The 26372-nt window shown below is 34.8% G+C and overlaps 1 protein-coding gene across 1 annotated transcript in view; it reads right to left on the reverse strand.

Moving 5' to 3' along the window:
• The window catches only part of TRPA1 (transient receptor potential cation channel subfamily A member 1), a 62901-nt gene extending 36771 nt beyond the window's left edge, over positions 1-26130 (reverse strand). The window contains exons 1-12 of the mRNA XM_007486979.2: positions 25896-26130; positions 19331-19493; positions 18096-18271; positions 15563-15670; positions 12503-12611; positions 12166-12311; positions 10570-10706; positions 9454-9502; positions 6446-6545; positions 5858-5958; positions 4925-5094; positions 4566-4730 (exon numbers count right to left, since the gene is read on the reverse strand). Coding sequence (XP_007487041.2) covers positions 4566-4730; positions 4925-5094; positions 5858-5958; positions 6446-6545; positions 9454-9502; positions 10570-10706; positions 12166-12311; positions 12503-12611; positions 15563-15670; positions 18096-18271; positions 19331-19493; positions 25896-26012 — 1541 coding nt within the window. The 5' untranslated portion in view covers positions 26013-26130. The remainder of the gene's footprint in view (positions 1-4565; positions 4731-4924; positions 5095-5857; positions 5959-6445; positions 6546-9453; positions 9503-10569; positions 10707-12165; positions 12312-12502; positions 12612-15562; positions 15671-18095; positions 18272-19330; positions 19494-25895) is intronic.
• Between the last annotated feature and the right edge of the window lie 242 nt (positions 26131-26372).

Raw genomic sequence — 26372 nt, forward strand, 5'->3', positions numbered from 1 at the left:
AGTCTTTTAGGTGGTTCTTCATTACCGCATGCACCATAGCAAGCCATGGGTTGTTATTATTTTTTTTTTGACAAGGATACTTTACTGGTTCATCATTTCCTTCTCTAGTGAATCAAGTGCCAGGAAATCAGATCTTCAATGTCTTGCCTAGGGCCACTCAGCTAGGAATTGTCTGAGGCTAGACTTTAATGTGTGCCTTTCTAACTCCAGGCCTATCACTCTTTCCACTAAACCACCTAACTCTTCCTAGGTATAAGGTCATAGCTATTATGTCTGTAGTCTGACCTCCAACCCAGAAAATTTGGTGTAATTCATTATTCCATGTGTGAGTCTGGAATTAAACTCAGATGTGACTCTTAGTCTAGTACTTTTAATCACAGACCCTCAGCTCTCTCCTTCAAGATGGGGAGGAAACAATATATTATTCCATATGAAAAACTGGGGACACTTAGCTTGAAGACTTGAGTGACACATGACAACTATCTCTAAAAAAATCTGGAAAGCTAACTCATGGAATAATTAGATTGATTTCCATTATCAAGGAAGAATGAATGGACATTGTGAAGTTGGAATCTGTTACCCTAAAAAGTACGATTCCCAGCAAAACTATGATTCCCAGGAGCCCATTTACTTCATGTTGTTACATGCTGACATAGACAAGAGATAAATTGGGTGGAGTTCCCTGTCTAGTGCTCTTTTGCTTCCTGTTGGCGGCTTTGGTGGAGTGGGCATTTTGACCTGGTAGAAAACTTAGTCACATAGTTCTATTTTGTCAGATAATAAACTTTAAAATATAATACTTGAAGTATTGGACATTAATTTAACTCTTACAACATAAAGCAGAGGTAGATTTCAACTTGATCTGTTATTATGTATTTTCCATTAGGAAATATATTCAAAAAGTGGAATGAACTATCTCATGAAGTAGTAGGTTCTTCTCCCTGGAGGTCTTCAAGTGGAGTTCAGCTGATCCTAGTTTGTATCTGAGGTCTACTTTAAAATGTTTTGTTTTGTTTTTTCACAATTGTGTATCAGTATAATTGGTGACCTTTATATTCCCTTAGATTTGACTTCATATACTTAAAAACCTTATTCTGAGGAGGTTGTGGATTTCACCCAACTGACAAAAGAACACATAAATAAAGAAAAAGTTTAAGAAACCCTGCTATAGAGGGAATTCACAGGCAGGTGAACATTTATCTACTTAGGTTCTGAGGTCCCTGGTAGTGCTGTTATTCTGTGAATTTACAAATAAACAATGAGACCCACACAGATTATGCACCTTTTTCATGGTCTCATAATCAGTATATAATGGAGATAACATTTGAATCCTTACCTTCAAAGGCAGCACTATTTCCCCAAGCCATGTTTGTTAATTCTTCTAATAGCATTAACAAGATAACCTTTCCCCAATTTTTTCAAGTAAATATGTACATACATGGAAATTAATTTAAATATTAGACAGTGAATATAAGCAGGGTTCTTACATAATTATACAGTAATATAAATCAGTTGATTTTATTGCATTAGTTTTGTGAATTAGTGAGTGAAATAAATCGGTAAAAGGTTTCCCCCCATATATTTTTATTGGACACAGGAAAAAGAGTGAAATGAATGATTAGTCTAGACAGAGAAAACAGCCGACAAAGGAAGCTACACTATTATTTTTTAGCCTAAGGACTGCAGAACAATTCCTGACTGAAAATGGCAGAGGAAACTTAAAATGTATATAAAGTTTTGGGTTGTTTTTTTTTTTCCATAATGTCGGAGGAAAAGGAAAATCAAAGAAGGGGTAGGATAGGGTTGCTACCATAGTTTGATGGGTGATAATAACTGATGACAAAGAGAAAACAGAAGTACTGTATTATTTTGCTTCTATTTTCTTCTCCAAGAGGGAACTTTGCACTGAAAATAGCAGGATAGGACTGACCGCTGAGGACTTGATGCTCAAGATAAATAAGCTTTCTTAACAGTATCTGTTGTAGGATGTACATCCTCAGTTACTAAAACACAGGAATTTGTTGAGTCATTATCAGGGACCTCTGAATGCCTGGAAAAATTACCTATGACTGGAAAAGGGCAAATATACCAATTTTTAAAAAAGGAAAGAGAATGTAGATTAAGGCAGTGGCAGTGACTTTTTATTGCTCAGAAAAGCTCTCAAACGGATCATTTAAGAGCTGGTTTTTCATTATGTAGAAAAGTTAGTGGTGATCACCAGGACATAACATAACTATATCAAGAACTAGTCATGCTATCTAGGTATTACAGTGGAAGAAGTGCCAGATCTTGGAGTCAAAATGACCCAAGTTCAAATCCATCCTGAGAAAATCATCTAACTTCTGCTTTCTTCTTTTTTTCCTCATCTTCAAAATGGAGATAAAAATAGCATCTAACTCCCAGGGTTGTTGTGAGGACTAAATGAGATAATATTCATAAAATGTTTTAGCACAGGTTCTAGCACATTTTAAGCATTATTATAAATGTTAGCTATTATTATGGTGGCATACTAAACTTTATTACCTTTTGGGGAGGGGAAAGTTAAAGTAAGCCATTAGATCAGGGAAATATCTGAAATGGACTCATGCTATTTGTGGAAAAGATAGAGATAGAGACTAGAGTTTTATCACTAGACAATAATGTTCATAGATGGCTTCCTGACTAATTGATTGGCCAGACTCAAAGAGTTTGCACTGTGTCCACAGCAATGACTCAAGCATCTGTTGACCCTGTGATAACTAACATTCTACCAACAAAGATGGCATGTTCATCAGTTTTGAAGATGAGAGGGATGGCTAAACTGGGAGAGGTAGCTACAACAATGTCATATACAGGAATGAAAATGAAGTCAATATGTCAATAAATATTTATTAAGCAATTATGTTTCAGGGACTAGGCTGAGAGCTAGGGATACTTTTCTTAAAAAGGCAAAAGAGTTCATTCTTTCAAGGAATTCAAGGTCTAGTGGGGTAAAGAGCTTGCAAGCCACTATGTACAAAGAAGTCATGTACAGGTTAAATTGGAAATTATCAACAGAGGAAAGGCACGAGGAATTGAGAAAAACTTTCCTATATATCATTTGAAAAATGAACTTCCCAAATAAAGGATAGTTAGATGAGTCAGTAATGTGCTATGACAATCAAAATGAAAATGATAATTCATACATGATAAGAGAGGCAAAGTTTCCAGAAAGAAAGAGGTGATAAAGGCAAACCATATCTGGAACATTGTGTTCAGCTTAGGTCCCCACAGTTTAAGAAGGACATTAACAAATTGAATAGAATCCAAAGAAGGACAGTCATGATGGAAAGGGGCCTCGAGTCTATTTTATAGGAGGTTAAATTGATGGAACTGGGGACATTTTAGCCTGAGCAGAGAAGACTCAGGGAGTTCATGATATCCATCTTCAAGTATATGAAGAGCTATATTACTACACAATTAGTAATCAGTGTTGTTCTGTTTTACCTTAGAAACTCTAACATGATCAATGGGGAAATTGTTGCTTGGCTATTTTTAGTCTTGTCAGACTCTGTGACCCCTTTTGAGGTTTTCTAAATAAAAATATTGGAATAGTTTGCCATTTTCTTTTCCATATAATTTTATAGATGAAAAAACTGAGTCAAATAGAGTTAAGTGACTTGCTCAGGGTCACATAGCTATTACCTGTCTGAGGTCAGATTTGAATGGAAGTCTTCCTTATTACAGGTTTGGCACTTTATCCACTATGCCAACTAGCTGGAGAAAATTGCAAAAAGATAAATTTAACAATTAGAGCAACTGAAAAGTAAAATAGGCATCCTTGGGTGGTAGTAAGTTTCCCTTCTTTGAGAACTTTATAGCAAATTCTGAATGAACACTTCTCAAGTATGCTACAGTGAATATATGATTTAGCTATAAATTGGACTATCCATACATTGAGTTTCTTTCCAATTCTGTGATTACAAGATGTATTTGTGAATTTAAAGGCACACTTTAAAAGGGCAATGCACTAGAATTCACTGGGCTGGAAATCAAAATACCCAGGTTCTGGTGCTGTTGAGAGCAGCTAAAGGGCTCAATGGATAAAGTACTGGGCCTGGAGTCAGGAAGACTTCAATTCAAATCCAGCCTCAAGGACTTATTAGCTATGTAATTCTGGAAATTCTTAACTCTATTTACTTCATTTCCTTATCTGTAAAATGAACTAGAGATGGAAATAATAAGCCTTTCCAGTATCTTTGCCAAGAAAACACCAGATGGGGTCATGTACAGTTGGGTATGACTGAAACAACTGAATAACAAAAACATCAAAAGTGCTGTTAAACTCATTCTGTGATCCTAGGCAAGTCTGTGAACTTCAGATTTCTGCTCTATAAAACTGGAGACAGTAATAAATAATTTAACTCTCTCCAAGTACTGTTCTGAGATTAAAAAAATAAAATAAAATGTACTATGCCCTAAAGTCATAAACTCTAAATTACTCTAAATGTCAACTATTTGGATAAAGAATATAATTTATTATCTGGAAAGTGCTTTGTTGGTAAGCCAAAAAGAACATTTAAATTTTTCTATTAACATGTTCTGACCTGAGAAATAGGGCACCTTTTTTCAAAAGAAACTTGACCACTTTATCATGTCCATTTTTTGCTGCCAAGTGTAATGGAGTCATTCCATTCTGGTCACCTTCATTCAAAAGTCTTGTATCAGTCATGTCACGAATGAGTCTCTGACAGGTATTTATACGGCCAAAACTTAAAGGAAAAAAAATGTTATTTAGCATAGTTCTTTAGAGGTAAATAGACCATTTAAAAATAAAGAGACAGAGATAGAGAAAAAGAGAAATCACATAGATTCACACATGTATAAACACATATTTCATTTGCACATATATATGTATAAACACATGTGGGCAGATACGTACATATGCATATATGCTATAACTTACTTGGCAGCAAAATGCAAAGGTGACTTGTTATCTTTGCTTTTGGTACCAATGGAAACATTCAAGCGAAGCAAATTATTTACAGAAAGAGCTACACCTTGTCTGCATGCATAATGGAGAGGAGTACACCCATCAATGTCTTCATCCATTACAAGATTTTCAATGTGTTTCATCTGTTGGAAAAGAGATATTTTAAATATCACCATAACATCTTTTTTTTTTACCAATTTTTACCTCAAAAAGATGGCAAATCAAAACCAAACCCACTGTTTCTTCCTATGTTATTTAAAATATGGAATGTATGTGTTTTGAAATATAATATACCACACTCTCATTTACATATTTCCTTTGAGAAAAGATTTACATTTATTTTCTTGTTTATTATTTCTGAGAATGGGTCTCCCCTATGTTTCTCAGGCTGGAATTTCACTGCTCAGTCAGAAGTCTGACCCCACTGCTGATCAACACAAAATCTTGACCTGATCTACTTCCAAACTAGGTTAGTTCATTGGTTCATTATTCCTTCAGCAACTCAGAGCTCCTCCATCCCCACCCCAAGGACTGATGATGAACTTAATGTGAATATCCAACTAGCTTTATATATTGCAGCTCGGCACACTAGAATTCAAGGGCTCCATCAGGTTCAGTCTCACTCAGTATCAGGGTTTACAGGTATGTTTCACTATATCAAGTAAAAAGGGTGTGTGTGTGTGTATGTGTGTGTGTGTATAAAATAATGATGTGTTGAATTTTACATATAATGATAGGCTACAGATTACTGAAAGACTATAGTCTGAACTGTTTTTTTCTACTATAATTGATAGATTTGTGCTAATTTCCTTGCTGATTATGTTGATCAGTACATTTTATAACACTTTGCAGTAGTGCTAGGTGATTACATACAAAAATAAATAAATAAAAGCTTTTGCTATGTACCTGCAGAAACTCCTGTTTCAAATTTTTTAGTCCATAAGGCTGTAAGACAGTTAAATGTAAAAAGTTTCTCCCATAATGATCCTTTATTTCTACATTTGCTCCTGAATAAACATGAATAAAAACACAAATTATGTTCATCTATTTTAAAATGTAGCAATACTAAAGAAGTATCAAAGCACAGTCTGTGTGATTTATCTATATTTATACAATGCTAAAAAACCTTATGGAAAATGGCCAACACATTGAAAATGCTCTCCCATCATCCCCACCCACCTTCCTCCTACCCAATAGAGGGTATTGGAACACATGTACAAGAATAACCAAGGTAAGAAGACATGGCTATTGATGATCTATCCTGGAAGAAACCAAAGCATCATCAAAAATGGCTTGAGGTTGATTTCGGACTTTAAGGTAGTAAAACTTTTTTCTTTTCTACTAATAGTCTATCTTTCCAATTTTTTCCTTGTTAGAAGGCTCAACAAAACAGATTAAAATGAAATTTATTTGGCATCGCATTGAAAAAAAAAAGTAAAACAAACATATAAGGGTAGTACAAAAGAACCGACTTTGAGAATTTCCTCACTTTACCTTTAGAAAGTAATAAATTCACTACATTCCATGATGCAGAACTAGTTGCTAGTAGAAGTGGAGAACGACCTTCCAAATCAATACTGTCAATATTTGCTCCCTAAAGCAAAATTTATAAAAATCAATGTATAGTTCACCAGTGAAATAATTTATTCTTAAAATATGTAAACAGTTAGATATATTTAGGAGAAAAAAAAAACAAAAGCAAAAGTAGAACAATCCAAAACTGCTAGCACTGCAAAAAATTAGTATCTAAATATGTCCCTTTGTTTTCATGGAAGCAGATGAAACACCAAATTGTTATTTCAAAAATTCAGCCAAATAAAATTGCTCTATTTTTTCTCTTTGAGATCTGAGCAGATTGCTATTTGTCAGTTAACCTATAAATATTCTTTATGACTAATCAATTTTGATTTCACTTTTGTGGGTCAATCATATCTTGATTTATTATTGGTAATAGTGATAGCAATGACATTTAATTTTTTTTGTCTTAAAAAGGGTGTTTTCCTCACAAGAATCCTGTGAGGTAAGACAAAATACTATTTTTCCACTTTAATAGATGAAGAGCTTAAAAGAAGTTTAAGAAATTGCTTATAATTAATATTCTTAGTAGCATCCAAGTTTCAAACCCAGTATGAGTTGAAATCTAATGTACTTTATACTATACCATGTTACCTCGCATATGAAAAATGAAATTTTTCTTGGCATTTATCACTATGGCCAGAGAACACTCACAAGAATTTTTGTCATTCTTACACACAATCTATGGTGGCTATCTTGCTAATTCTCTTACAGTGTTCTATCTCCCATCTTAGTGTCTTTACACAGGTTGACTCCTCCACATTCTTTTCACCCATTCACCTCTGAGAGTTTAATTTCTGCAACAATTCAGTCCAAATAGTATCTCTTTTCCTGATACCTCTAGATGTTAGTGCAATTTCTCTGAAATTTTTGTTTGTATTTCTTGCATAGTTAGTTGTATATTGTTTCTTCTAAAAGAATGTAAGTTTCTTAAATTCAGAAGTTATTTCAATTTCATCTATGAATCTTTCATGCTAAGCACAGTGCCTGGTATATAGCAACTGTTTAAAGTCAATACTTTCTATTCTACACTGTGAACACAACATTTGGGATAACAAGATACTGAAATTTTACTCTTTTAAGAAGATCACATTAAAAGTCCTACATTTCTTCAAGGCTAATTATACATTAAATTGCTTGGAATATGGTTGTGAATATTTTAATTTCATTTCTGATGCAATTTCTTCTTACTCTATCCCCATCTGTTCTCATTCCCATTCTCATTCTCCATTCCCCAGATAGTAAGGAGTCATGCACATGGAGAATAGCAACACTGTCTACCAGAAAAAGGAACTAATGCAGAAGCTTCTTAGGGCCTGGTACTTAAAGACATGAGAGAATTTAAAGACACTGACAGTAAGGTGGCACAGTGGATAGAGTACCATGCCTGGAGTCAGGAAGACTCATTTTTATGAATTCCTATACAGCATCAGACATTTACTAGTGTAACACTGGGAACATCACTTAACCTTGTTTGCCTCAGTTTCCTCATCTGTAAAATGAACTGGAGAAGAAAATGGCAAACCACTTCAGTATCTTTGCCAAGAAAACCCCAAATGGGTTTTACCAAAAAATTATTGAACCACAATTGTGATGAAGAAAACCTGAGAGAATCCAAGAATTCTAAAACTCTGGCAGAATTCTCCCAAAAGGGATGGAGGGTGCCTGAGAGATGAAGAGCATCAGTCAATATTTATTAAGCACTATGTTCCAAGTACTTGTGTTAAGCCCAAGGGGTTCAAATAAAATGCAACCACAGTCAATATGTTCAAGATTACATTCTAAAGGAGAAGACAGTGTTGAATACATGGCACATATAAGATACATACAAAGCTGATGAAAAGCAACCTAAGTGAAGAAGATACTTTAAGCTGGAAGGGCCAACGAAGGCCTCTATCACAGCTATCATCAAACATTATCAAGTCACAGGGAAATATCATTGACACAATTCTTCCTCCTCAGAGGGCTCTTGGTTTCTGCTTGTAGGCTAGATTAGAGTTTTGAATGTACCATTCTTTAGCCTTATCTGATCTTGGCATAGTTCACCAAACCACTGCTTTGTCTGTTCCCTTGCTACCTACTCTTCAAAATTTTAATAAGGATTCTTGCACTAAAACTGATTTCCTTCTCTTGGTATTCATATACAACTATATGACCAAGTCTAAAACTACCTGCCATCAAAACGCCCATTTCTATTTTTCTTGCACTAGAATGTATGTATGAATCAAAATTACTACTACCTGCTACTCTAACCACTCAGTCACTTTACCTTTATTGGAAATTCCTAGAGTTTCTACTCATTTAAGCCAATGTTAACATAAGTCATTCTTTGAATAAGTCCCTAGTTCAATCCACTCAACAAACATTTGTTAAAAATCTATCATGTGCCAAGCATTGTGAGAGGCTACAGGATACAAAGGCAAAAATTAAGCAGACTATATCCTCATGAACTTTCATTCCAGTTGGGAGCTATGGTGCATTATTTTAGAACTGAACTAAAGCAAAGTAAATTGCATATATAACTTAGCTTCAGGAAAGGAACATGGGAACCCATCTTTTAAAGTCAGAGTAGACTAAGGAAAATCATCATGTGCAGGAACATCAGGAATATTTGCCTGAAAAATTTCAGAGTTTTCTCCAAAAATAGAGCCCTTAAATGTGGCATTTTTAGTCTGATAAAAGTAGCTACCTTCTAGAAATACTGAGTAAATATATAATAAGTTCTTACCTTTTCTGTCATATATGAAAAGCCATGCCAGTTACCTGAAACTTATCAAGATTTCTTTCTTTGGGAAATTGAAAAGAATGTTAAATATATTATTGCTGTTGTAATTTGAACTTTAGATGTTTATTTGTAAGCAAATGATAACTATGTAATTTTAATTATTACAAATAATGATGTACAGCCTTAGTAGTTGCATGCTTACCATTGAAATTAAATATTCAGCCAGTTCATGGTGATCAAATAATGCCACTCTATAAAAAGTGAAAAAAATCACATAGATTATTTTGAAAAGCTTAAAAGAAATCTTCCATGAAATGGAATTAATTTATCTTCTTGAAGTCTATAACAAAAATATTTTTAACTGTTTCCTTATTTTGAAATTTCAGGTTGCAAATGGAGTAAAAACTCAAAGATTCCATCCTAATGCTGCTCATAACAGAATATTTGACCTGCTCTGTTTTTCTGACCAATTCTAGTTATTCATTCCTCTTTAGGTAGCTTAGTTGTCCTCCACTCCTAGCTGCTCACCAAATTGGCACCAGATTTAGCCTCAACAACCCACTGACATTAGCCATATCCACTGTAACCCAGAACTCTGAAGATCACATGATCCATCAACCTCAGATTCCTCGTGAGTAAGTGTTAGAGATGAGATTTGAATCTATGCCTTCCCATGAGGCACAACTCTCTAACCACTAAGCCATTTTGTCTCTTAACATTTTGTGCCATGAAAACTTTAAAAACGATGACCCAAAGTCATTTATAAAGGAAAAGGCATAGGGACTAGATTGCTATCAATAAATGTTAAGTATATCTATAAGATCAGATAGAAATAAAATAAACACTTATTCAATTAACTTACAATGATCACCATGATCCCCATTTCTGCGATTGAATGGGGGGAAAATTCCCATGAAAGAAAGATCTCCATTATGTGAGAACATGTCCCTGGTTGTAAATTAATAAGGACATTGGGAGATTTGTTAAGATTTTATAGTTAATTTGCCTTCTTTTGTGTCTATGGAAAATATATAGTTCACTTGAATGCATCCACTAGTGTCAAAATCGCTATGACTTTTGCCTCTAGATTGCCACTAGACTCTTCTCTCTTGTGAAAACCTACTTAACATTCTACGTTAATTCCGGAGAGAAACAATAGCTTTAATTGGGTAATTAGGAAGAATCTCAATTCTCCATAGAACTGTTGAACCAAATGCTGCTTTTTGCACAATCCTTTAAGTAATAAGGTGAACCTGAAAAAGCAACAGTAGAAAGACTATGGAACAATAACTCATAGAAGAAGAAAAATTCTTCTCACCTGTGAAGTAATGTCTCATTATTTCCATCTACTGTATTAATAATGTCATTATTGCCAGAATAAGAGGTTATCATCAGTTTAACAATTTCTGTTGCTCCTTGAGTGGCAGCAAAATGCAGAGCTGTGCATTTCCCAGTCTATGAACAGGAATGTAAAAAAAAATGGTGCAGAAGGCAAGGCTTAGTGATTCAAGACCAGTTCAATGGCCCCCATTTTTTAGATCTTGGTAAGTAATTCATTTTGGTTTAAATCTTATCTGTGGTTTTTGATACACTTGTCCTCAGAGCTGAGGAACTCAGTATTTGCTTTGTGTATAATGGCCTCACTCTCACAAATTGAGACTGTAAAAATTAGAATCTTAGAAGGAAATTTATAATTCATATCCAGCTTCCCACACAATATAATGATCTTCATTAATATATCTGGTAGAGAATCATCCATAATGTACTCAAAAACTTCCATGATGTGGGACTTCTTATTTAATCAGATCATCCACTCCACTATTGGACATTCCTAGTTGGAAACTTTTTAATATTGGATTGATAACTGACTCGATATCATCTGCCTACTTACCTACCTCTACAAGATAAAAAAAAAACCTTTTCTTTTTTACATTATGGCAATTGAAATGTTAGAATATCACTATTATGTAATTATATTAGAATATCCAGATTCCCTTAGTCTTCTATCCTTTAAAATAAACATCCACAGTTCCTTCAAAGATCCCTTTTTTGGAAATGTTTTCCAAACCCATCCTAATTCATCCATCTTTGCACGCACTATTATTTTTCCCCCAGATCAGTCATTTCAGTATTGTGTGGATTTCCTGGTGAAGAACATCTTTCCCTCCCTCCCTCTCAATTTTTCTTATTACCTCAATCACTGTAGATAAGTAACTTTTCTTCAATTTAGTCTCAGAACACTCTTCATGGCACTATAACATTAAGTAACTGGCCTAAAATGTTCTAGTCAGTATATATCATAGATAAGACTTGAGCCCAGTTAGTCCTAATTCCAAAGTAAACATTCTATCCTTTACACCATGCTGTTTCCATTTAAAACCTTCCTAAATTGAGATATCTAGAACAGTACTCAATATTGTAGTTTGGTTTGATTTGTTTAGAATATTATTTCCCTCGATCTACACACAAAGCTTCAGTTAGCCCAATCTAAGATGGATAATGTTTTAATTATAAAAAATATCTTCATTATTCACCAAAAAAAAAAAGATCAGACCTACAAGTTTGCTAGAGTCAACTAATTTTAAAATCTCTTTCTAGTTTTCTTTGCTACAAAACATCATGCCATCCTGAATGGTTATCTTTTCTTCTACTATTCCCATTATTTAGAAGCTATAATATAGTTCAAGTATGTATTTTTATTATACTAAAATAAAAGCTCAACTTTTGACTTTGTTCTGCTTTGTTTATTATCTATTTATTGCTATATCAATTTATTATTTATTCAATGGTCATGTAGCCATTAAAAAAACTCTGGAAAATAATTTATAAATGCAAACATATATACATACACATGCATGCACATAAACACACACAAACAAACAAATAAGCCATGACATAAAGTATTAAAAGTTACCTCCTCTAGATTAATCTCTGCTCCATTTTCCAGGCATATTTTAATAACTTCTAAATCACCACTTTGAACAGCAAAATGGAGAGGACTTGAGTTTTTATTATTGATGAAATTCATTTGAAATTGCCTGGAATATCCTTGTTCTTCACCTTCACAAGAAAAAGAAAATGAATTATTACTTAAAAGTAGAGTCTGTAGTGTCACAAAACAAGAAACCTGAAAATTAACTCTTACCTAGCTGCACCAATAAGTATTGTCAATGAATAACATGAGTTGAAAAATCCATTAAAGGAACCATAAGTTTATTACTGTTGTCTACTACATAAATGCATTTACTTACCAAACTTTAAAAGCATTTCTAGGCATTTCTTGGCACCTGAAAATGTAGCTATGTGCACTGGATAACATCCAAATTTGTTTGGTCTACATATTTTTGCCCCACGATCCATCTAAAAAAAATCCAGAATGAGGTCAAATAAGATAATGCCTTCTAGGAAAGTAGGAACAACAGATTATAATTTTTATCTATCCTTACCCAATGCTTAGAACTTTACATTCAAGTGCAATAGCTAGATTCAATGCTAAATTTAAAATGTATTAGAAAAACTTAAGGAGACCATATAAAAATTATTAAAGGGATAATTATTGAGGGGAGGTTGAGTTAGTTGATTCAGTGGATTGAGGACCAGGCTCAGAAATGGAAGGTGCTGTGTTCAAATGTGACCTCAAACATTTACTGTGTGACCTTGGGCAAATCAATGTCCATTGTCTAACCCTTACCATTTTTCTGCCTTGGAACCAATATACACTATTGATTCTAAGATGGATGGTAAGGTTTTTTCTTAAAGACAATTCTGGTAACTAGAGTGGGATCTGGCAACATTATAACCAATAATCAGAAGAAATAATTAAGATAAAGATAAGAATATCAATTCAGATTTAGAGAGAATAGCTCTTGACATTAGCAAAATGAAGTCAACTTCTAATAAGATTATTATTCTTTTTTTAAATAAAAACTCTCACTTCAACACTTAATCTTTCTTGTTTTTATACAAAAGAATACGATTCTCAAAGGAGGTCTTTATAAAATGCATTTATTAAAAAAATAGAACATACTAGTCAATAGGCTAGAGTTGTTGAGAAGATACAGATGTTCTTTCATGGAGAAACCTAATATTTAGGCAATCATTTTCATCTACCCATTTCCACAATATATTTAACATAGATTGTTGGCAACACATAATTGTTTTTTAATGTTTTTAACTTTATTTCATCATTTTGCTCACTGGTAAGGAATAATTAATTAGTTTAAACATGGTCTCCAGGAGAAAGGAAGAAAGAAACCCAGAGACTAGATTATCTATACAGTGGTTTTTGTGACCCTGAATATGAAATTAGTCATTTCCCAGCCAAGGTAAAGGTAACATTCAGTTTAGAAATTTGTCAATATTTCTTTTAAAACATGACATCTACAAATTTACAAGAATAAGAAACATTCTCTAAAATGAAAAATTATCAATGACTATGAATAGGCACTTTCCAGAATGACCACATGAAAAATGCTTTAAATCATTAATAATTAGAGAGATGAAATTACCACAACACTGTGGTACCATTTCACATATATCAGATTGACTTAGATGACAAAAAAAGAAAAATGACAAATGTTGAGGCAAGGAGTGTGGGAAAATTGATTATAATATGACCTAGTCCAACCACTATGGAAAGCAATTTTGAGCTATTCTTGAAAAGCTACTCAGCTGTGCCTACCCTGTGACCCAGTAATAATACCACTAAGTCTTTAATGAGATCAAAGAAAGAAAGGACCTATATGTACAAAATATTTATTTTGTGTTGGCAAAAAAAATTGGAAAACAAGGTGATGCCTATTAATTAAGGAATTGCTGGAAAAGTTGACATGTGGATATAATAGAATATAATTGTGCTGAAAATAATGATAAAAATATAGTCTCAGGAAAACCTGGGGAAACTTGTATAAACTGATGGTGACATCAAGAAAACCAGGCCAATGTCTACAATAACAGTGGTTGTTTAAAGATAATCAACACTGAAATATTTATGAACTAATCAATTCACTAACAAACCAATGCAACCAAAATTAGAAGGGAAGCAACAAATTGGGAAAAAATCTTTATAACAAAAACCTCTGACAAAGGTTTAATTACTCAAATTTATAAGGAGCTAAATAAATTGTACAAAAACCCAAGCCAATTTCCCAAGCCAATGCCCAAATGGGCAAGGGACATGAATAGGCAATTTTCAGATAAAGAAATAAAAACTATCAATAAGCACATGAAAAAAGTGTTCTAAATCACTTATGCAGAAATGCAAATTGAAACAACACTGAGGTATCACCTCACACATAGAAGATTGGCTAACATGACAGCAATGGAAAGTAATGAATCCTGGAGGGGATGTGGCAAAATTGGGACATTAATGCATTAATATTGGAGTTGTGAATTGATCCAACCATTCTGGAAGGCAATTTGCAACTAAGCCCAAAAGGCTTTAAGAGCCTGCCTGCCCTTTGATCCAGCCATAGCACTGCTGGGTTTATACCCCAAAGAGATCATAAGGCAAAAGATTTGTACAAAAATATTCATAGCTGCACTCTTTGTGGTAGCAAAAAAGTGGAAAATGAGGGGATGCCCTTCAATTAGGGAATGGCTGAATAAATTGTGGTATCTGTTGGTGATTGAATACTATTGTGCTAAAAAAAATAATGAACTTGAGGAATTCCATGTGAACTGGAAAGACTTTGAGGAATTGATGCAGAGTGAAAAGAGAAGAACCAGGAGGACATTATACCCAGAGGTGGATACACTGTGGCACAATCTAATGGACTTCTCTACTGGCAGCAATGCAATGATACAGGACAATTCTGGGGGACTTGTGAGAAAGATGCTATCCACATCCAGAGAAAGAATTGTAGGATTAGAAACACAGAAGAAAAACAACTGCTTGATCACATGGTTCAACAGGGATATGATTGGAGATGTAGACTCTAAATGATCATATTGGAAATAAGTCTTGATCAATGAAACATGTAAAGCCCAATGTAATTGCTCCTTGGCTATGGAAAGGGGTTGAAGGAGAGGAGGGGAGGAACATGAATCATGTAACCATGGAAAAATATTCTAAATTAATTAATTAAATAAACTTAAAAAAACCCCTATAACCGCCATGAGATTTCAAAAGGATCTTTCAGTAGTATGGGAAATGTTAAATGCTAGTCATTACAGGAATTAAAAACAAAGTTCCTGTTAAGAAGAATACTTTCAAGAATATTTGGTCATAACACACACATATATATATAGTGATAAAGATTGACAACATATATTGAAATTAAAATGGAAGCCAATGAAAAAGTGATACAAACCAGGAGTTTTAGTGCTTCACTGTTATCTTTGGAGCAGGCCAGCAACACAGGTGTGCTTCCATTTTCTCCTTTCAAATTAACATCAGTACTACTATGCTCAACCAAAACCTAAGTGGAGAAGGGGAAAATAAAAGAGTATAGAATCTAAATTATAACTTAATTAATGAAAGGAAAACTACTAAAAAGAAACATTCTAAAAAGGTTTATTTAAAAAGCAAGGAAGATTTATTTAGGATTTTTTTATACTTGTAGAGTATCAACCTTTTCTCTGGATGAATCAAAGATGCTCAGGGTAGGCAAAGACCTTATAGGTGAGCTGGTCCAAGCATCCTTTCATTAGGAGAGTTTGGAATCAGGAGAAAGGAACAAGTGACTATGTAGTCTTCTCTTCCTAACCTTACTAAGTTTTACCTATTATCAAGAGTCTAAAAGTATAGAGATAAAATGGGACCAAGACCATGAATCAGCTACTATGTGATCACAATAAGAATTTGTGCACAGCTGAGAATGTTTCAAGGGTTATATTTTAATATGAATCCCTTGGATCTGTTTTGGAGTGGATCTAAACATATGCTTTGTAGAAATTTGTCTAGCCTCTGTCTCTCAACTTCCAGTCACATCTCCAAATGCTTATGTACATCTCTAACTAGATATCTCAGACATTTTAAATTCAATATGTCTCAAACACAATCTTATCTCCAAAACTCTCCTTCTTAAATTCTCTATTACTCTCAAAATTTCCTCTATGGTCCTAGCCACCCAAAGATACAACATAAAGCAGTGAAGGTAAACCTATGGCAAGGGGCCAAAAATGGCATGCTGAATGCTCTCTGTGGGCATTCAGGCACACTTTCCCCGCCCACCCCCCCCAATGTGTTACCAGAAAGGTAGAGGAGCTAAAGGGGAGCTGCTCCCATACCCCTCTTCACTGTGCCTGAAGACATTTTTCATATGCCCTGCCCTTCTGCCTAGCAGTCCAATGGGAGTGCACAGGAGGTAAGGTAGGTGGCTCACAAGCAGCAGAGCTGGAGGGGAGAAGAATGTTCAGACTTCCCTCTCTCTACACTCACTGAGAACATTACTCACTTCACCCACCCAGCAGCCCAGTAGCTCAGTGGGAGTGCTTTCTGCCTCCCCTGTGTGAGATGGTGGGGAGGGATACCTAGCATTTAGGGGAGTGGGGCATGGCACTCAGTCTGCATGGGAGAGGAGAGGGACCCAGCACTCCATCTCTAAAAGGTTTGCCATCACTGCCATAGAGGTACATATTAGTTCTAGAGGTTCACAAAGTTGTTCTGTTACATCAACTTCAAGACAAAAGCAGTTAAATTTGAATATTTTCTTAATTTTAGAAAAATGAGGCAGGGAGAGGGACAGTATTTTGCCCAGGTTCAGAGTTAGCAATTTCAGACCTGGTACTTGAGTGAAGGTTTCTCCTCACTCTATGGCCAGCACTCTTTCATAAAAACGACTTTGATATCTGTAATATGATTACTGGAGAATGGCAAAGAATGCAATCTTTCTATATTTCATTTGGACTAATTTTTGTGCTCATTAAAAAACCCTATGTAGAGAATGCATCTAATGTTGGAGGTCTTCTTGTTCACCTAACATGTCAAGGTACAAGGAATAAGTTCTGATATTCCTCCCTTTGACTATATGACCAATTCATCTTCTTTCTATTCCTTCCAAGATCAACTATAAAATCATCTATTTGGCATTCAGAGACATTTGTAATCAGGGCTTTTCCTACATCTCACACCTTATCCTTCTACCTGACATACATTACAATTCAGCAAAAGTGGCCTGTTTTCTGATCCTTGAATACTGACACTCTATTTTCCAACTCTGATCTTTTTCACTAGTTGTCTCTTTCTGAAATTCTCTCATTTTCATGACCATTCCCAACTTTCTTCAAGTCCCAGATGAAATTCCACTTTCTATAAGAAGGCACCTACTTTCATGTTACAGCCTTCTCTCAAATTATTAACACCAACTTATCTAGTATATATCTCATTTGTACAAAATTTATTGCATGTTGTTTTTCCCCCTAGACTGAGAAAGTGGCCTTTTTTGCCTTGCCTTTTATCCTAAGTGGTTTACACAGTGGCTGGCACATTGTAGGCACTTAAATGGTTGTTGACTTGATGTGACTTGGTATGGCTCTTTTAAACTCATGATAACAGGTATCCATGAAAAAGAAATATATGCCCTAAGTTCTGTGCAATCCCATCTACATCCTTTTTCTGTTTTCATGATGAAGGTTTCATGCTGTCAAGAGTTGCAGAAAAAAATTCAATAACTTCTAAGTTCCAAGAGCATAGAAAATAATGGCTAATTTCCATTTTATCCAGAGGGTAATTGCTTTAAGTTGTTCAGAAATGGTGCTAGCCACGCAATTTCTGTATATTTTGTTTTCAGGTCAATCTGATTCATCTGTAGACATTCACATTTTGAGAGGGATCCATGAATTATACATATCCACTTTTCACACAAGCATACACAAACACATATGCAGAGTTCTTAGCCTTACCTTCACTATTTCATTATAACAACTTTGAATTGCTAGATGAAGGGGTGCCATCAAGTTGTTGTTGCAAATGTTTGGATCAGCTCCTCTTCTAAGAAGTAACTTCACATTTTCAACCTGCTTTTTTTCAGTGGCCCAGTGCAAAGGAGTATTTCCAAAATGGTCCATTATGTTCAGTCCTAGGAGGGAAAAAAGCATAGCATGAAATGCAAGCAATACATGTTCCTCTGGCTATACTGACTTAACAAAAACACAACCAGCTTCAGCCTTCTACCAAGAAATCAACAAGTGCTTCTAAATAAGATACTAAGCTAGAGACAGTAATACACATAAAGAAAAACAAGACCCAGCCCCTGCCAAAGGTAGAAGGACACCTGACTCTTTCCCTGTGGAAGCACTTGGCTTTTACATTTGGATAAATCTCCTCAGAAAACAAATATCTTTGTTCAAAAAGCTTTCCTAATGAACATTTCAGAAAAAAATGTATTTAAAATTTTATAATACTTCTACAATTTGTGCATTGTAAATACATGTGTATATCTACATAGAAAGATGGATATATAGAGAGAAGTGATATAATTGGCTTCTGAAAAGACCCATCGTTTTATGGGTGTCTGGATTGCTTAGAGAAGAAATCGCTTTACCCATAGGGATTGGCATCTGCTCTTTATATTATATTCTTAGGCAGTTGACTAAAAGAGTGACAAGTTAACTGCCTTGACCATGGCCACCTAGTCAGTGCATTGTCAAAAAAAGGACCCGAACTCAGGTATTCTGACTGAGACCAACTCTGTACATGCTATGTAGTACTCCTGCTCAACTAATAACATGCATGTATGCAGATATGTGTATATGTACATGTTACATATATTTAGATACAACTCAAAGGTGGGTCCCTATATGTGTGCATATATGTATAATTTATATAATGCCTCAATGTGTATAATGAGTAGTCTTTCATATAGGATTCATTTCAATATGACTAAGACTCTACTGACACTTTAGAACCTAGTAAACCATCAAATCTGGGATTGGCTTTGTTCCTCACAGACTATTTATACTTCATAAGTATGCTTAAGACCTTGGTCCATATACATTACCAAGATGGGTTTATTTCTCCACTCACTTTCTTCATCTTCCTAGGTTTGTGCTGTCCAGGGGGGAGGGGGGATTGCATATATGGAACATGAACTGGTTAACATTAAGGTATATACATGTCATAACCTTGAGTTAGTTACCTTCCAAAGAAGAGTCATCAATAATCATCTCTAGTAATTCAACTTGATCTTGTGCAGCTGCATGATGCAGGGGAGTAGCATTCAGTTCATCATATGTGCCTAAACAATCACGGTTCTTCATCATGAAGCTTTGCAATCCCTTTACGTTTCCTTCCAAAATAACCTAGTTTTAATTCAAAAGATTATTTGTGATATACATAAATATTTATTTAAGCATAGCTTTTAAAACAAACATTAAAAATCTATCCTCTAATTACATCCTAAATTATGTAACATATTCTCTAAATCCTGAAAGAGACTTTCATTGTCAACCAAATTATTTATTTTATATTTGGTAATATGATAGATATATACAAAGCAAATTAACAAGTACAGTTCTAGTCTTGCAATGGTATAAATTACAAATGTATTGGGATTGAAGACAAATGACTAAAAGGTAATGAAAATATTAAATTTATGGTTTAAATTTTGGAAGGGTACAGATGTGATTTCATCAGTGTGGGGAAAGGTTCCTCTACCATTTAAGAGTTGACCCTGGAAGCTGAGAGATTAAATGACTTGCTATAATAATGATAGGGCTAGTGTATAATCAACTAACATGTCACTGTAAGGTTAATGGGATAATTTTTTCCCATTGTACTATTCATGGACTTAATAGCCTAAGAAGGCTCCTCAAAGACTCCTGGATTAAATCCAAATTCTTTCACCTAGGTTTTAAGGCCTTAAATAAAATGTTTACATATTACCTTTCCAACCTCATTTCCTGATATTCAACATGTAGTCTTTTCTTTTTTCAGGTTGGTTTCCTTACTTCCCTTTGAATACAACATATTTATCATTGTAGTCTGTGAACACTCTTTTTACTCCCCAGCTTCTGTCCAAAAGTTAATTATATTTCAAGAATATTTCATGTAAAGATGAAACTGATTCATCCATGAATTGCCTCGACAACCAGAGACTCAATAGACTATGTAGCCCAAATTTAGCATTTCTCATTTTAAAAGTCAGTCATGAAACAAAGTAAACTAAGTACTTCATCATACCAGTCTGCTAGTTTCAACATATTTCTATCTAAAAACTGAAGAAAAGGAAATGAGTTCATTGATTTCTCAAGTACATTTCCTTCCTATAAGCACAAATCAACAAATGAAATGAAGGTTTTAAGTGCTTAGAACATTACTATATACATAATAAACATGTGAGTTTTTTTCCATTCTTCAAAAAGCAGATTAAATATTAAAAAATCTTCCTCCCCAAATTTATTTCATTTATCTCATAATAACATAAGGAAATTCTTTCACCATATTTGATTTTACAAAAGGAATCATACGTAGTAGTTAGTCTTAAAAATTAAGCCTCTACCAGGCCTATGGACAGGAAATCCTAGGTTCAAATCTGACTAGACATTTCTTAGCTGTGTTTTCTTGGGCAAGCCAGTTACCTCCAGATGGTTAACCCCTACCACTCTTCTGCCTTGGAATAAATAATTATTATCAATACCAAGACAGGAGGTAACAGTTAAAAAACCTATTCTGTAGCATATATGATTGGGCTAGGCATTTTCAAAATTGACAATAATGGATTAATAATGAGATGATATACCTAGTATTAGATTTTTCTCAATATTTGTCACTCCAAACAAAATATCTCCTCCATTCCCTTTTTGGCTAAATCTATTTGGAATTTCTGGCTATCCTTTTATGTTCTATCACATTTTGTGTTCTCTCTATACAATAGAGAAACCATATCATTTCCGATAGAGCAGGAAAAGCAGTTTGTACAGTCATTCAGTGATCTTATGTCAATAGAAACTTGATTATGTTCTATTAAATGTGAGCTGAAATCAGGTGCTCATGGAAAATCTTCTGTAATTCATGAAGACAAGAAAAAAATTCAATGTATAGAGTCTTGTGCAACTAAAAATTCCTATTGGATTACAAATAAGACATCTATTCATGTATTCAGTTATGACCTCTTGAACAAATTATATTAGAGTTGCAAAGGTAATTTGTTTTACTTTTATTTAGCATTTTATTTTAGAAAATTAACCAACATTTTTTAATCTCTATTAGTAATTTCCAGGCTCTTTTCTTTATATTTGCAATGTTCTGCTCTGGCTCTAATGATAACAAAAGCATAGGGACAATTAAATAACCTTTAAAGAATCATTTTCAAAATCTAGTTAATTAAGAATGGAGTTTGAGTCATGCCTGGGATACTTATTTAACTGTGTGAGCCTGGATAAGTTATTTAACATCTCAGCTTTAGTTTTCTCATCTATAAAATGGGGGTAACAATAGCACCTACCTTAATTCTTTGCAAATCTTAATGTGCTATATAAAACTGGTGTTAAACCATCACCATTATCAACATCATCATCATATTATTATTATCAAGTATTTCTAATGTCTTTATGTGACTTTAGTGTAAGCAAGGAAAGAAAAGAAAAGAAAGGAGACAATAAGAAGGAAAGCTTATTATCAATGAATTAATCAACAAGACTTTATTAAGAGCCTAGTGGTTGCCAGGCATTATGCCAAATAATGAGGAAAGCCTGACCAAAAAATGAATGAAATAATAAGGAAAAGATAACAACTCTATCTCTTTCTTTCTCTCTTTTTCTCTTTCCCCTTACCTTCTGTCTTGGACTTGATCCTAAATATTGGTTATAAGGCAGAAAAGTGGTAAAAGCTAATCAATTGGGGTTAAGTGACTTGTCTAGGGTCACACAACCAGGAAGTGTCTGAGGCTAGATTTTAATCCAGGTTCTCCCAACTCCAGGTCTGGCACTCTATCCATTGATCTAGCTAGCTGCACCACAAATAGAAGTGGGTAAAAATGTCATAGATGAACAAGACTTAAATGAGTCTGTTTTTTAAAAAAAATTAAGTCACATGGCTAGTCCTTTGTATTAATTATTAGAGAATATCAGAGTTGTTAGGGACTGCACTGTAAATGGAATTTACAACTTTTTATTGAAGATATCTAGAGTGGGGAAGCTTATTTCTTAAGGTAGTATAATCCATTTTTGTATAGCTTTGTTTAAAAAAAATCTTAATTCCAACCCTATAATTACCCTTCTTATAGTGTTCCCCTAGTTCTAGCCTTTGGGGCTAAACAAAACAAATCTATCCTCTTCTACACAAACAGCCCTATAAATATTTTTAAACCTTTTAAAAAATAGATGTCATGAACTCAGGTATTCCTTATTACATATTTAGTTCTGTGTGTACCTAGATACCAGTTGCAATAAAGTTCAAACAAAATCATATTTTAATCACTTTACAAACCTCAAAAGAGTAATGCAAAATTCAAGCTTTAGCTATTTTCTGCTTGCATAGTACATCAGACTATGTAAGATGCTATTTACATATCTAAGTATAATGCTGCTCAGGATAAATTCATTATGACTCAGAGCTAACCTTTGGAAATTCCTAAAGTTTGGAAATCTACAGAATTCCTTCATGCATTGTCAATGGGAATCTACTAAAAGATGGGACATAACTGCTGGTATTTATTTTAGTCTTGGAAAGGTTATTCTGCCATATCAATATATTGGTTGCTAGCTTTTTTTAAAAGGGAGAAATCAAAAGACTTCAATTACATTTTTATAGGTCCACTAAAGCTTATTACAGTTATACTGTACTTCATGTGGGAGGCAGCTTCTTATGAACCCTGGAGACTGAAATTTTGGGCTTAAATCTGGTCTCAGATACTTCCTAGCTGTGTGAGCATGTGCAAATCACTCAACCCTAATTATCCACTAATTCTAACCCCTCTTCTGACTTGGCACAAATACTTACTAATGATTCTAATACAAAATGTAAAGGTTTTATTTTTTAATACTGTACTACATTGTCAATTTCTTTTTCAGAAAGTATCTGAAAGGGAGAAAGTGGCACTAGTTTCTGAGCCTTTATTGCAGAAATAAATTTAATATAAAAAGAGATAAAGGCTAGTCTTATTGGTAAGCGGAGTAAATATGATTTTAGGTCAAAACTAATGTTGAAAATCCCCCAAGAAAAATATTGCTTTCATTGGCCTCCCATGTCCCCAGTTTTTGACATTACTTCTTCCATTAGGCTAAAGAAAAGAAAGTTCCCTTTAAAACACAATATTTTGGAGTTCGAGAGAATTCCTCTCTGTTTGCCTTTCTTCTTTCAACAAATATTTATATCACACCTCCTGTTCAAATGACAGACACCATGCTAGAGTCTAGGAGCTATTTAAAAGTGAATAAGACAAAATTTCTGCTCTCAAAGAACTTATGGCCTAATAGGACACACGTATTGGTAGATAGAAAAATATAAAACAGTTTGGGGTTTTGACACCTAACAAAACTTTGAGCAAACAGAATATAAGATTTCTTAAACCGTAGGAGGGAAGGGAAGAAATTTTTATAAGCTGAGGAAGTTCTTTGGAAGAGACTTGTTCTATGGGCTTTATCAAAATAAGAACAGTGTTTTGCTTTTAGAGGATGAGAGAGTGAGAGAGTTAAAAAAAGAGTAAGAGAGAGAGAGAGAGAGAGAGAGAGAGAGAGAGAGAGAGAGAGAGAGAGAGAGAGAGAGAGAACTTCCTCAGCTCCACATAAAAACTACTTCACTCATGTGGCATCTAGAGGGCTTTAAGTTAGTTTCACATTATACATTTCAAATATTTTAAACACCTTCAGAAGACTTTGCCTAATTTCCAAAACAAACAAAAAAACAAAAAATAAAATAAAATAAAACTTTATTCTAATGCCTTGGAGAGTGTTGAAGTTGGAGTCATTGGGGATCTACTTTGCAATGTTTCCTGATATTTCCTAATTGTGGAAACAAAGTAATTCACTTAAATCTGCCATGAAGATTTGAATTCAAGTCTGACATATCCTGACTCTAAAATCATGGGCCAGTCACTTAACTTTAGTGTTGTTGGCAACTCTTCAAGTTTTAGAATAGGTATTCCTATATTAGACCGGTGGTTAAATTCTGCCTCAGTCACTTCTTAGCTATGTAACCTTCAGGAAATTGTTTCCCTTATCTGTGTCTCAGTTTCCTCATCTGCCTAGATATGTGCTATAGGGGCTATAATCCCTGTCCTCTATTCTCTCACCCAAATACAATATACTTATTGATACTTCCAAAATAAAGAAAAGCAGATTATTTTTATTTTTGAAAATGAATTGAAACTTTTGGAAAAGAGCATTGAGTCATTTTTTCTCTATTAAGGTCTTAGATATCCCTTTTATCCATCAAACCAGTGCCAATTCTCATTAATACACCCCTTTAAAAATATCCAAAGAATTTACCTGATAGAAAGTTTCACTGGAGAAAAGAAAAAGAAACTTGGTAAGCCACAGTTTTAAAGCATGCAAAGATTTTATGCCATTTTCTGGTCAAGATGCTGTCAAACTGTGTCAGATTTACTAACATACTGTTACCACATCCCACTACTAAGTCAGTTAACAATAATTTATTCCCTTTTTCATCATTAAGGAAAAACAATGTTCACAGCAAAGACCTGACTATTCTCTATAGCAGATTAAAGAAAGGGGGGAATGTGCTGAAAATGATTTATTTTTATTATCCCTGTAGCCTGTAATAATGGAAATTATTGAAAAAAGGGTGATTAACTCAGATTAGCTCATCACTGGCCCCCTCTTTATACCAGTAACATGGGGATCTCTCCTGGGATGCTAGGTGACACTGAGAATAGTATTCAGAGCCTAGTATAGGGAATACTCGGTTTCCTGAGTTCAAATTAGACCTCAGACAGTTGCTAGCTTTACCTCAGTTTCCTCATTTATAAAATGAGCTGAAGAAGGAAATGGAAAATCATTCCTGGATCTTTGCCAAGAAAACCCTAAATGCCTTAAAGAATGATCAGACAAGACTGAAATGACAGAAAAAGTAGTATGTAGACTTATACATTTGGAAGTATTCTGTATTAGAAATATAGTTTCCTCCATATCTATCCCTGCCAAAAAAAAAAAAAAAGTTCCCAGGAGCTTTCAAAATGGACCTCTAATTAAATTGTTTCAGGCAAGAGCTCAATATAGTACTGCCTCCTCAATCATACATGTAGAAGCATATGCTTACATACATAAAAGAAACTTTCGTTTTACCCACAAAGCCAAGTACACATTATGTATTATGTAAATCCAAAGGAGGTTATCTGATACAGTTTTCTAAACTAACAAGCTCTAGTCCTTTCCCTGTTTCCCCATTAGAGTCAGTTTGAGTAGTGCCACGGTCTGAGTCCTTGGTTGGATCTTTCCCATTTCTCCCATCCTCAAAAAGCAAGGCAGACCTCTGGACTACGAGGATGAAGGAAAGAACTCAAAGAGACCAGAAATTAAGGCTCTAGTCCTCTTTCCGCCTCCTATCCTTATATTTTCTAGTCTCCCTGACTAGAGATAATCACTGACTAGTGACAGGGGCGCACAAGCAGCACCCCTTCCCACCATGCTCAGGTTTCTAAGTCACCTACGAAAACCTCTGAAGGGCCTAGTGGAAGTTTGGTGCAGGTAAGGGAGGGGACCCAAATTTCAAAGCATCTTCTCAGCCGCCCCAATCCCCTTTACCTTAAACACATTTTCCTCTGAGGCATCCATTTCGAGCTCCACTCCCTCATAGACAGCGTCCTGGGGCTCCTTGTTCTCTCCGAAGGAGCTCAGTACTTTCTTCTTATTGCGCTTCATTGACCCCGCCCCAGGAGCTGCCTCCTGGCGTCTGGAGTCCCGAGACACCGTGGGGACCCAAGCAAGAACAGAGTCTGCCCTAGTGAGGTACCTGGGGACCCAAAAGAAAAGAAAGTCAGCCCTGAGGAGGGACGTGAGGATTCAAGAACAAGTTAGTGAAAGAGCGCCAAAGGCAGGCGTCACACCAGTCTCCGAACTTGAACCCTCCTCCCTGATCTAAACTGTAGGGAAGCTCACGTTTGCTGGATTTTTGCAGTTTAAGAGATGACCTGGAATGAGAAGCCAAATTGGGAGTGGAAGGTTAAGTGGAGCTTTCTAGTTAGGACACATATATAAGAGGCAGGCATTCTTCTCCTCCCT

The sequence above is a fragment of the Monodelphis domestica genome, chromosome 3 (genome assembly GCF_027887165.1).
Source record: "Monodelphis domestica isolate mMonDom1 chromosome 3, mMonDom1.pri, whole genome shotgun sequence".
In the NCBI taxonomy this organism is placed as follows: Eukaryota; Metazoa; Chordata; class Mammalia; order Didelphimorphia; family Didelphidae; genus Monodelphis; species Monodelphis domestica.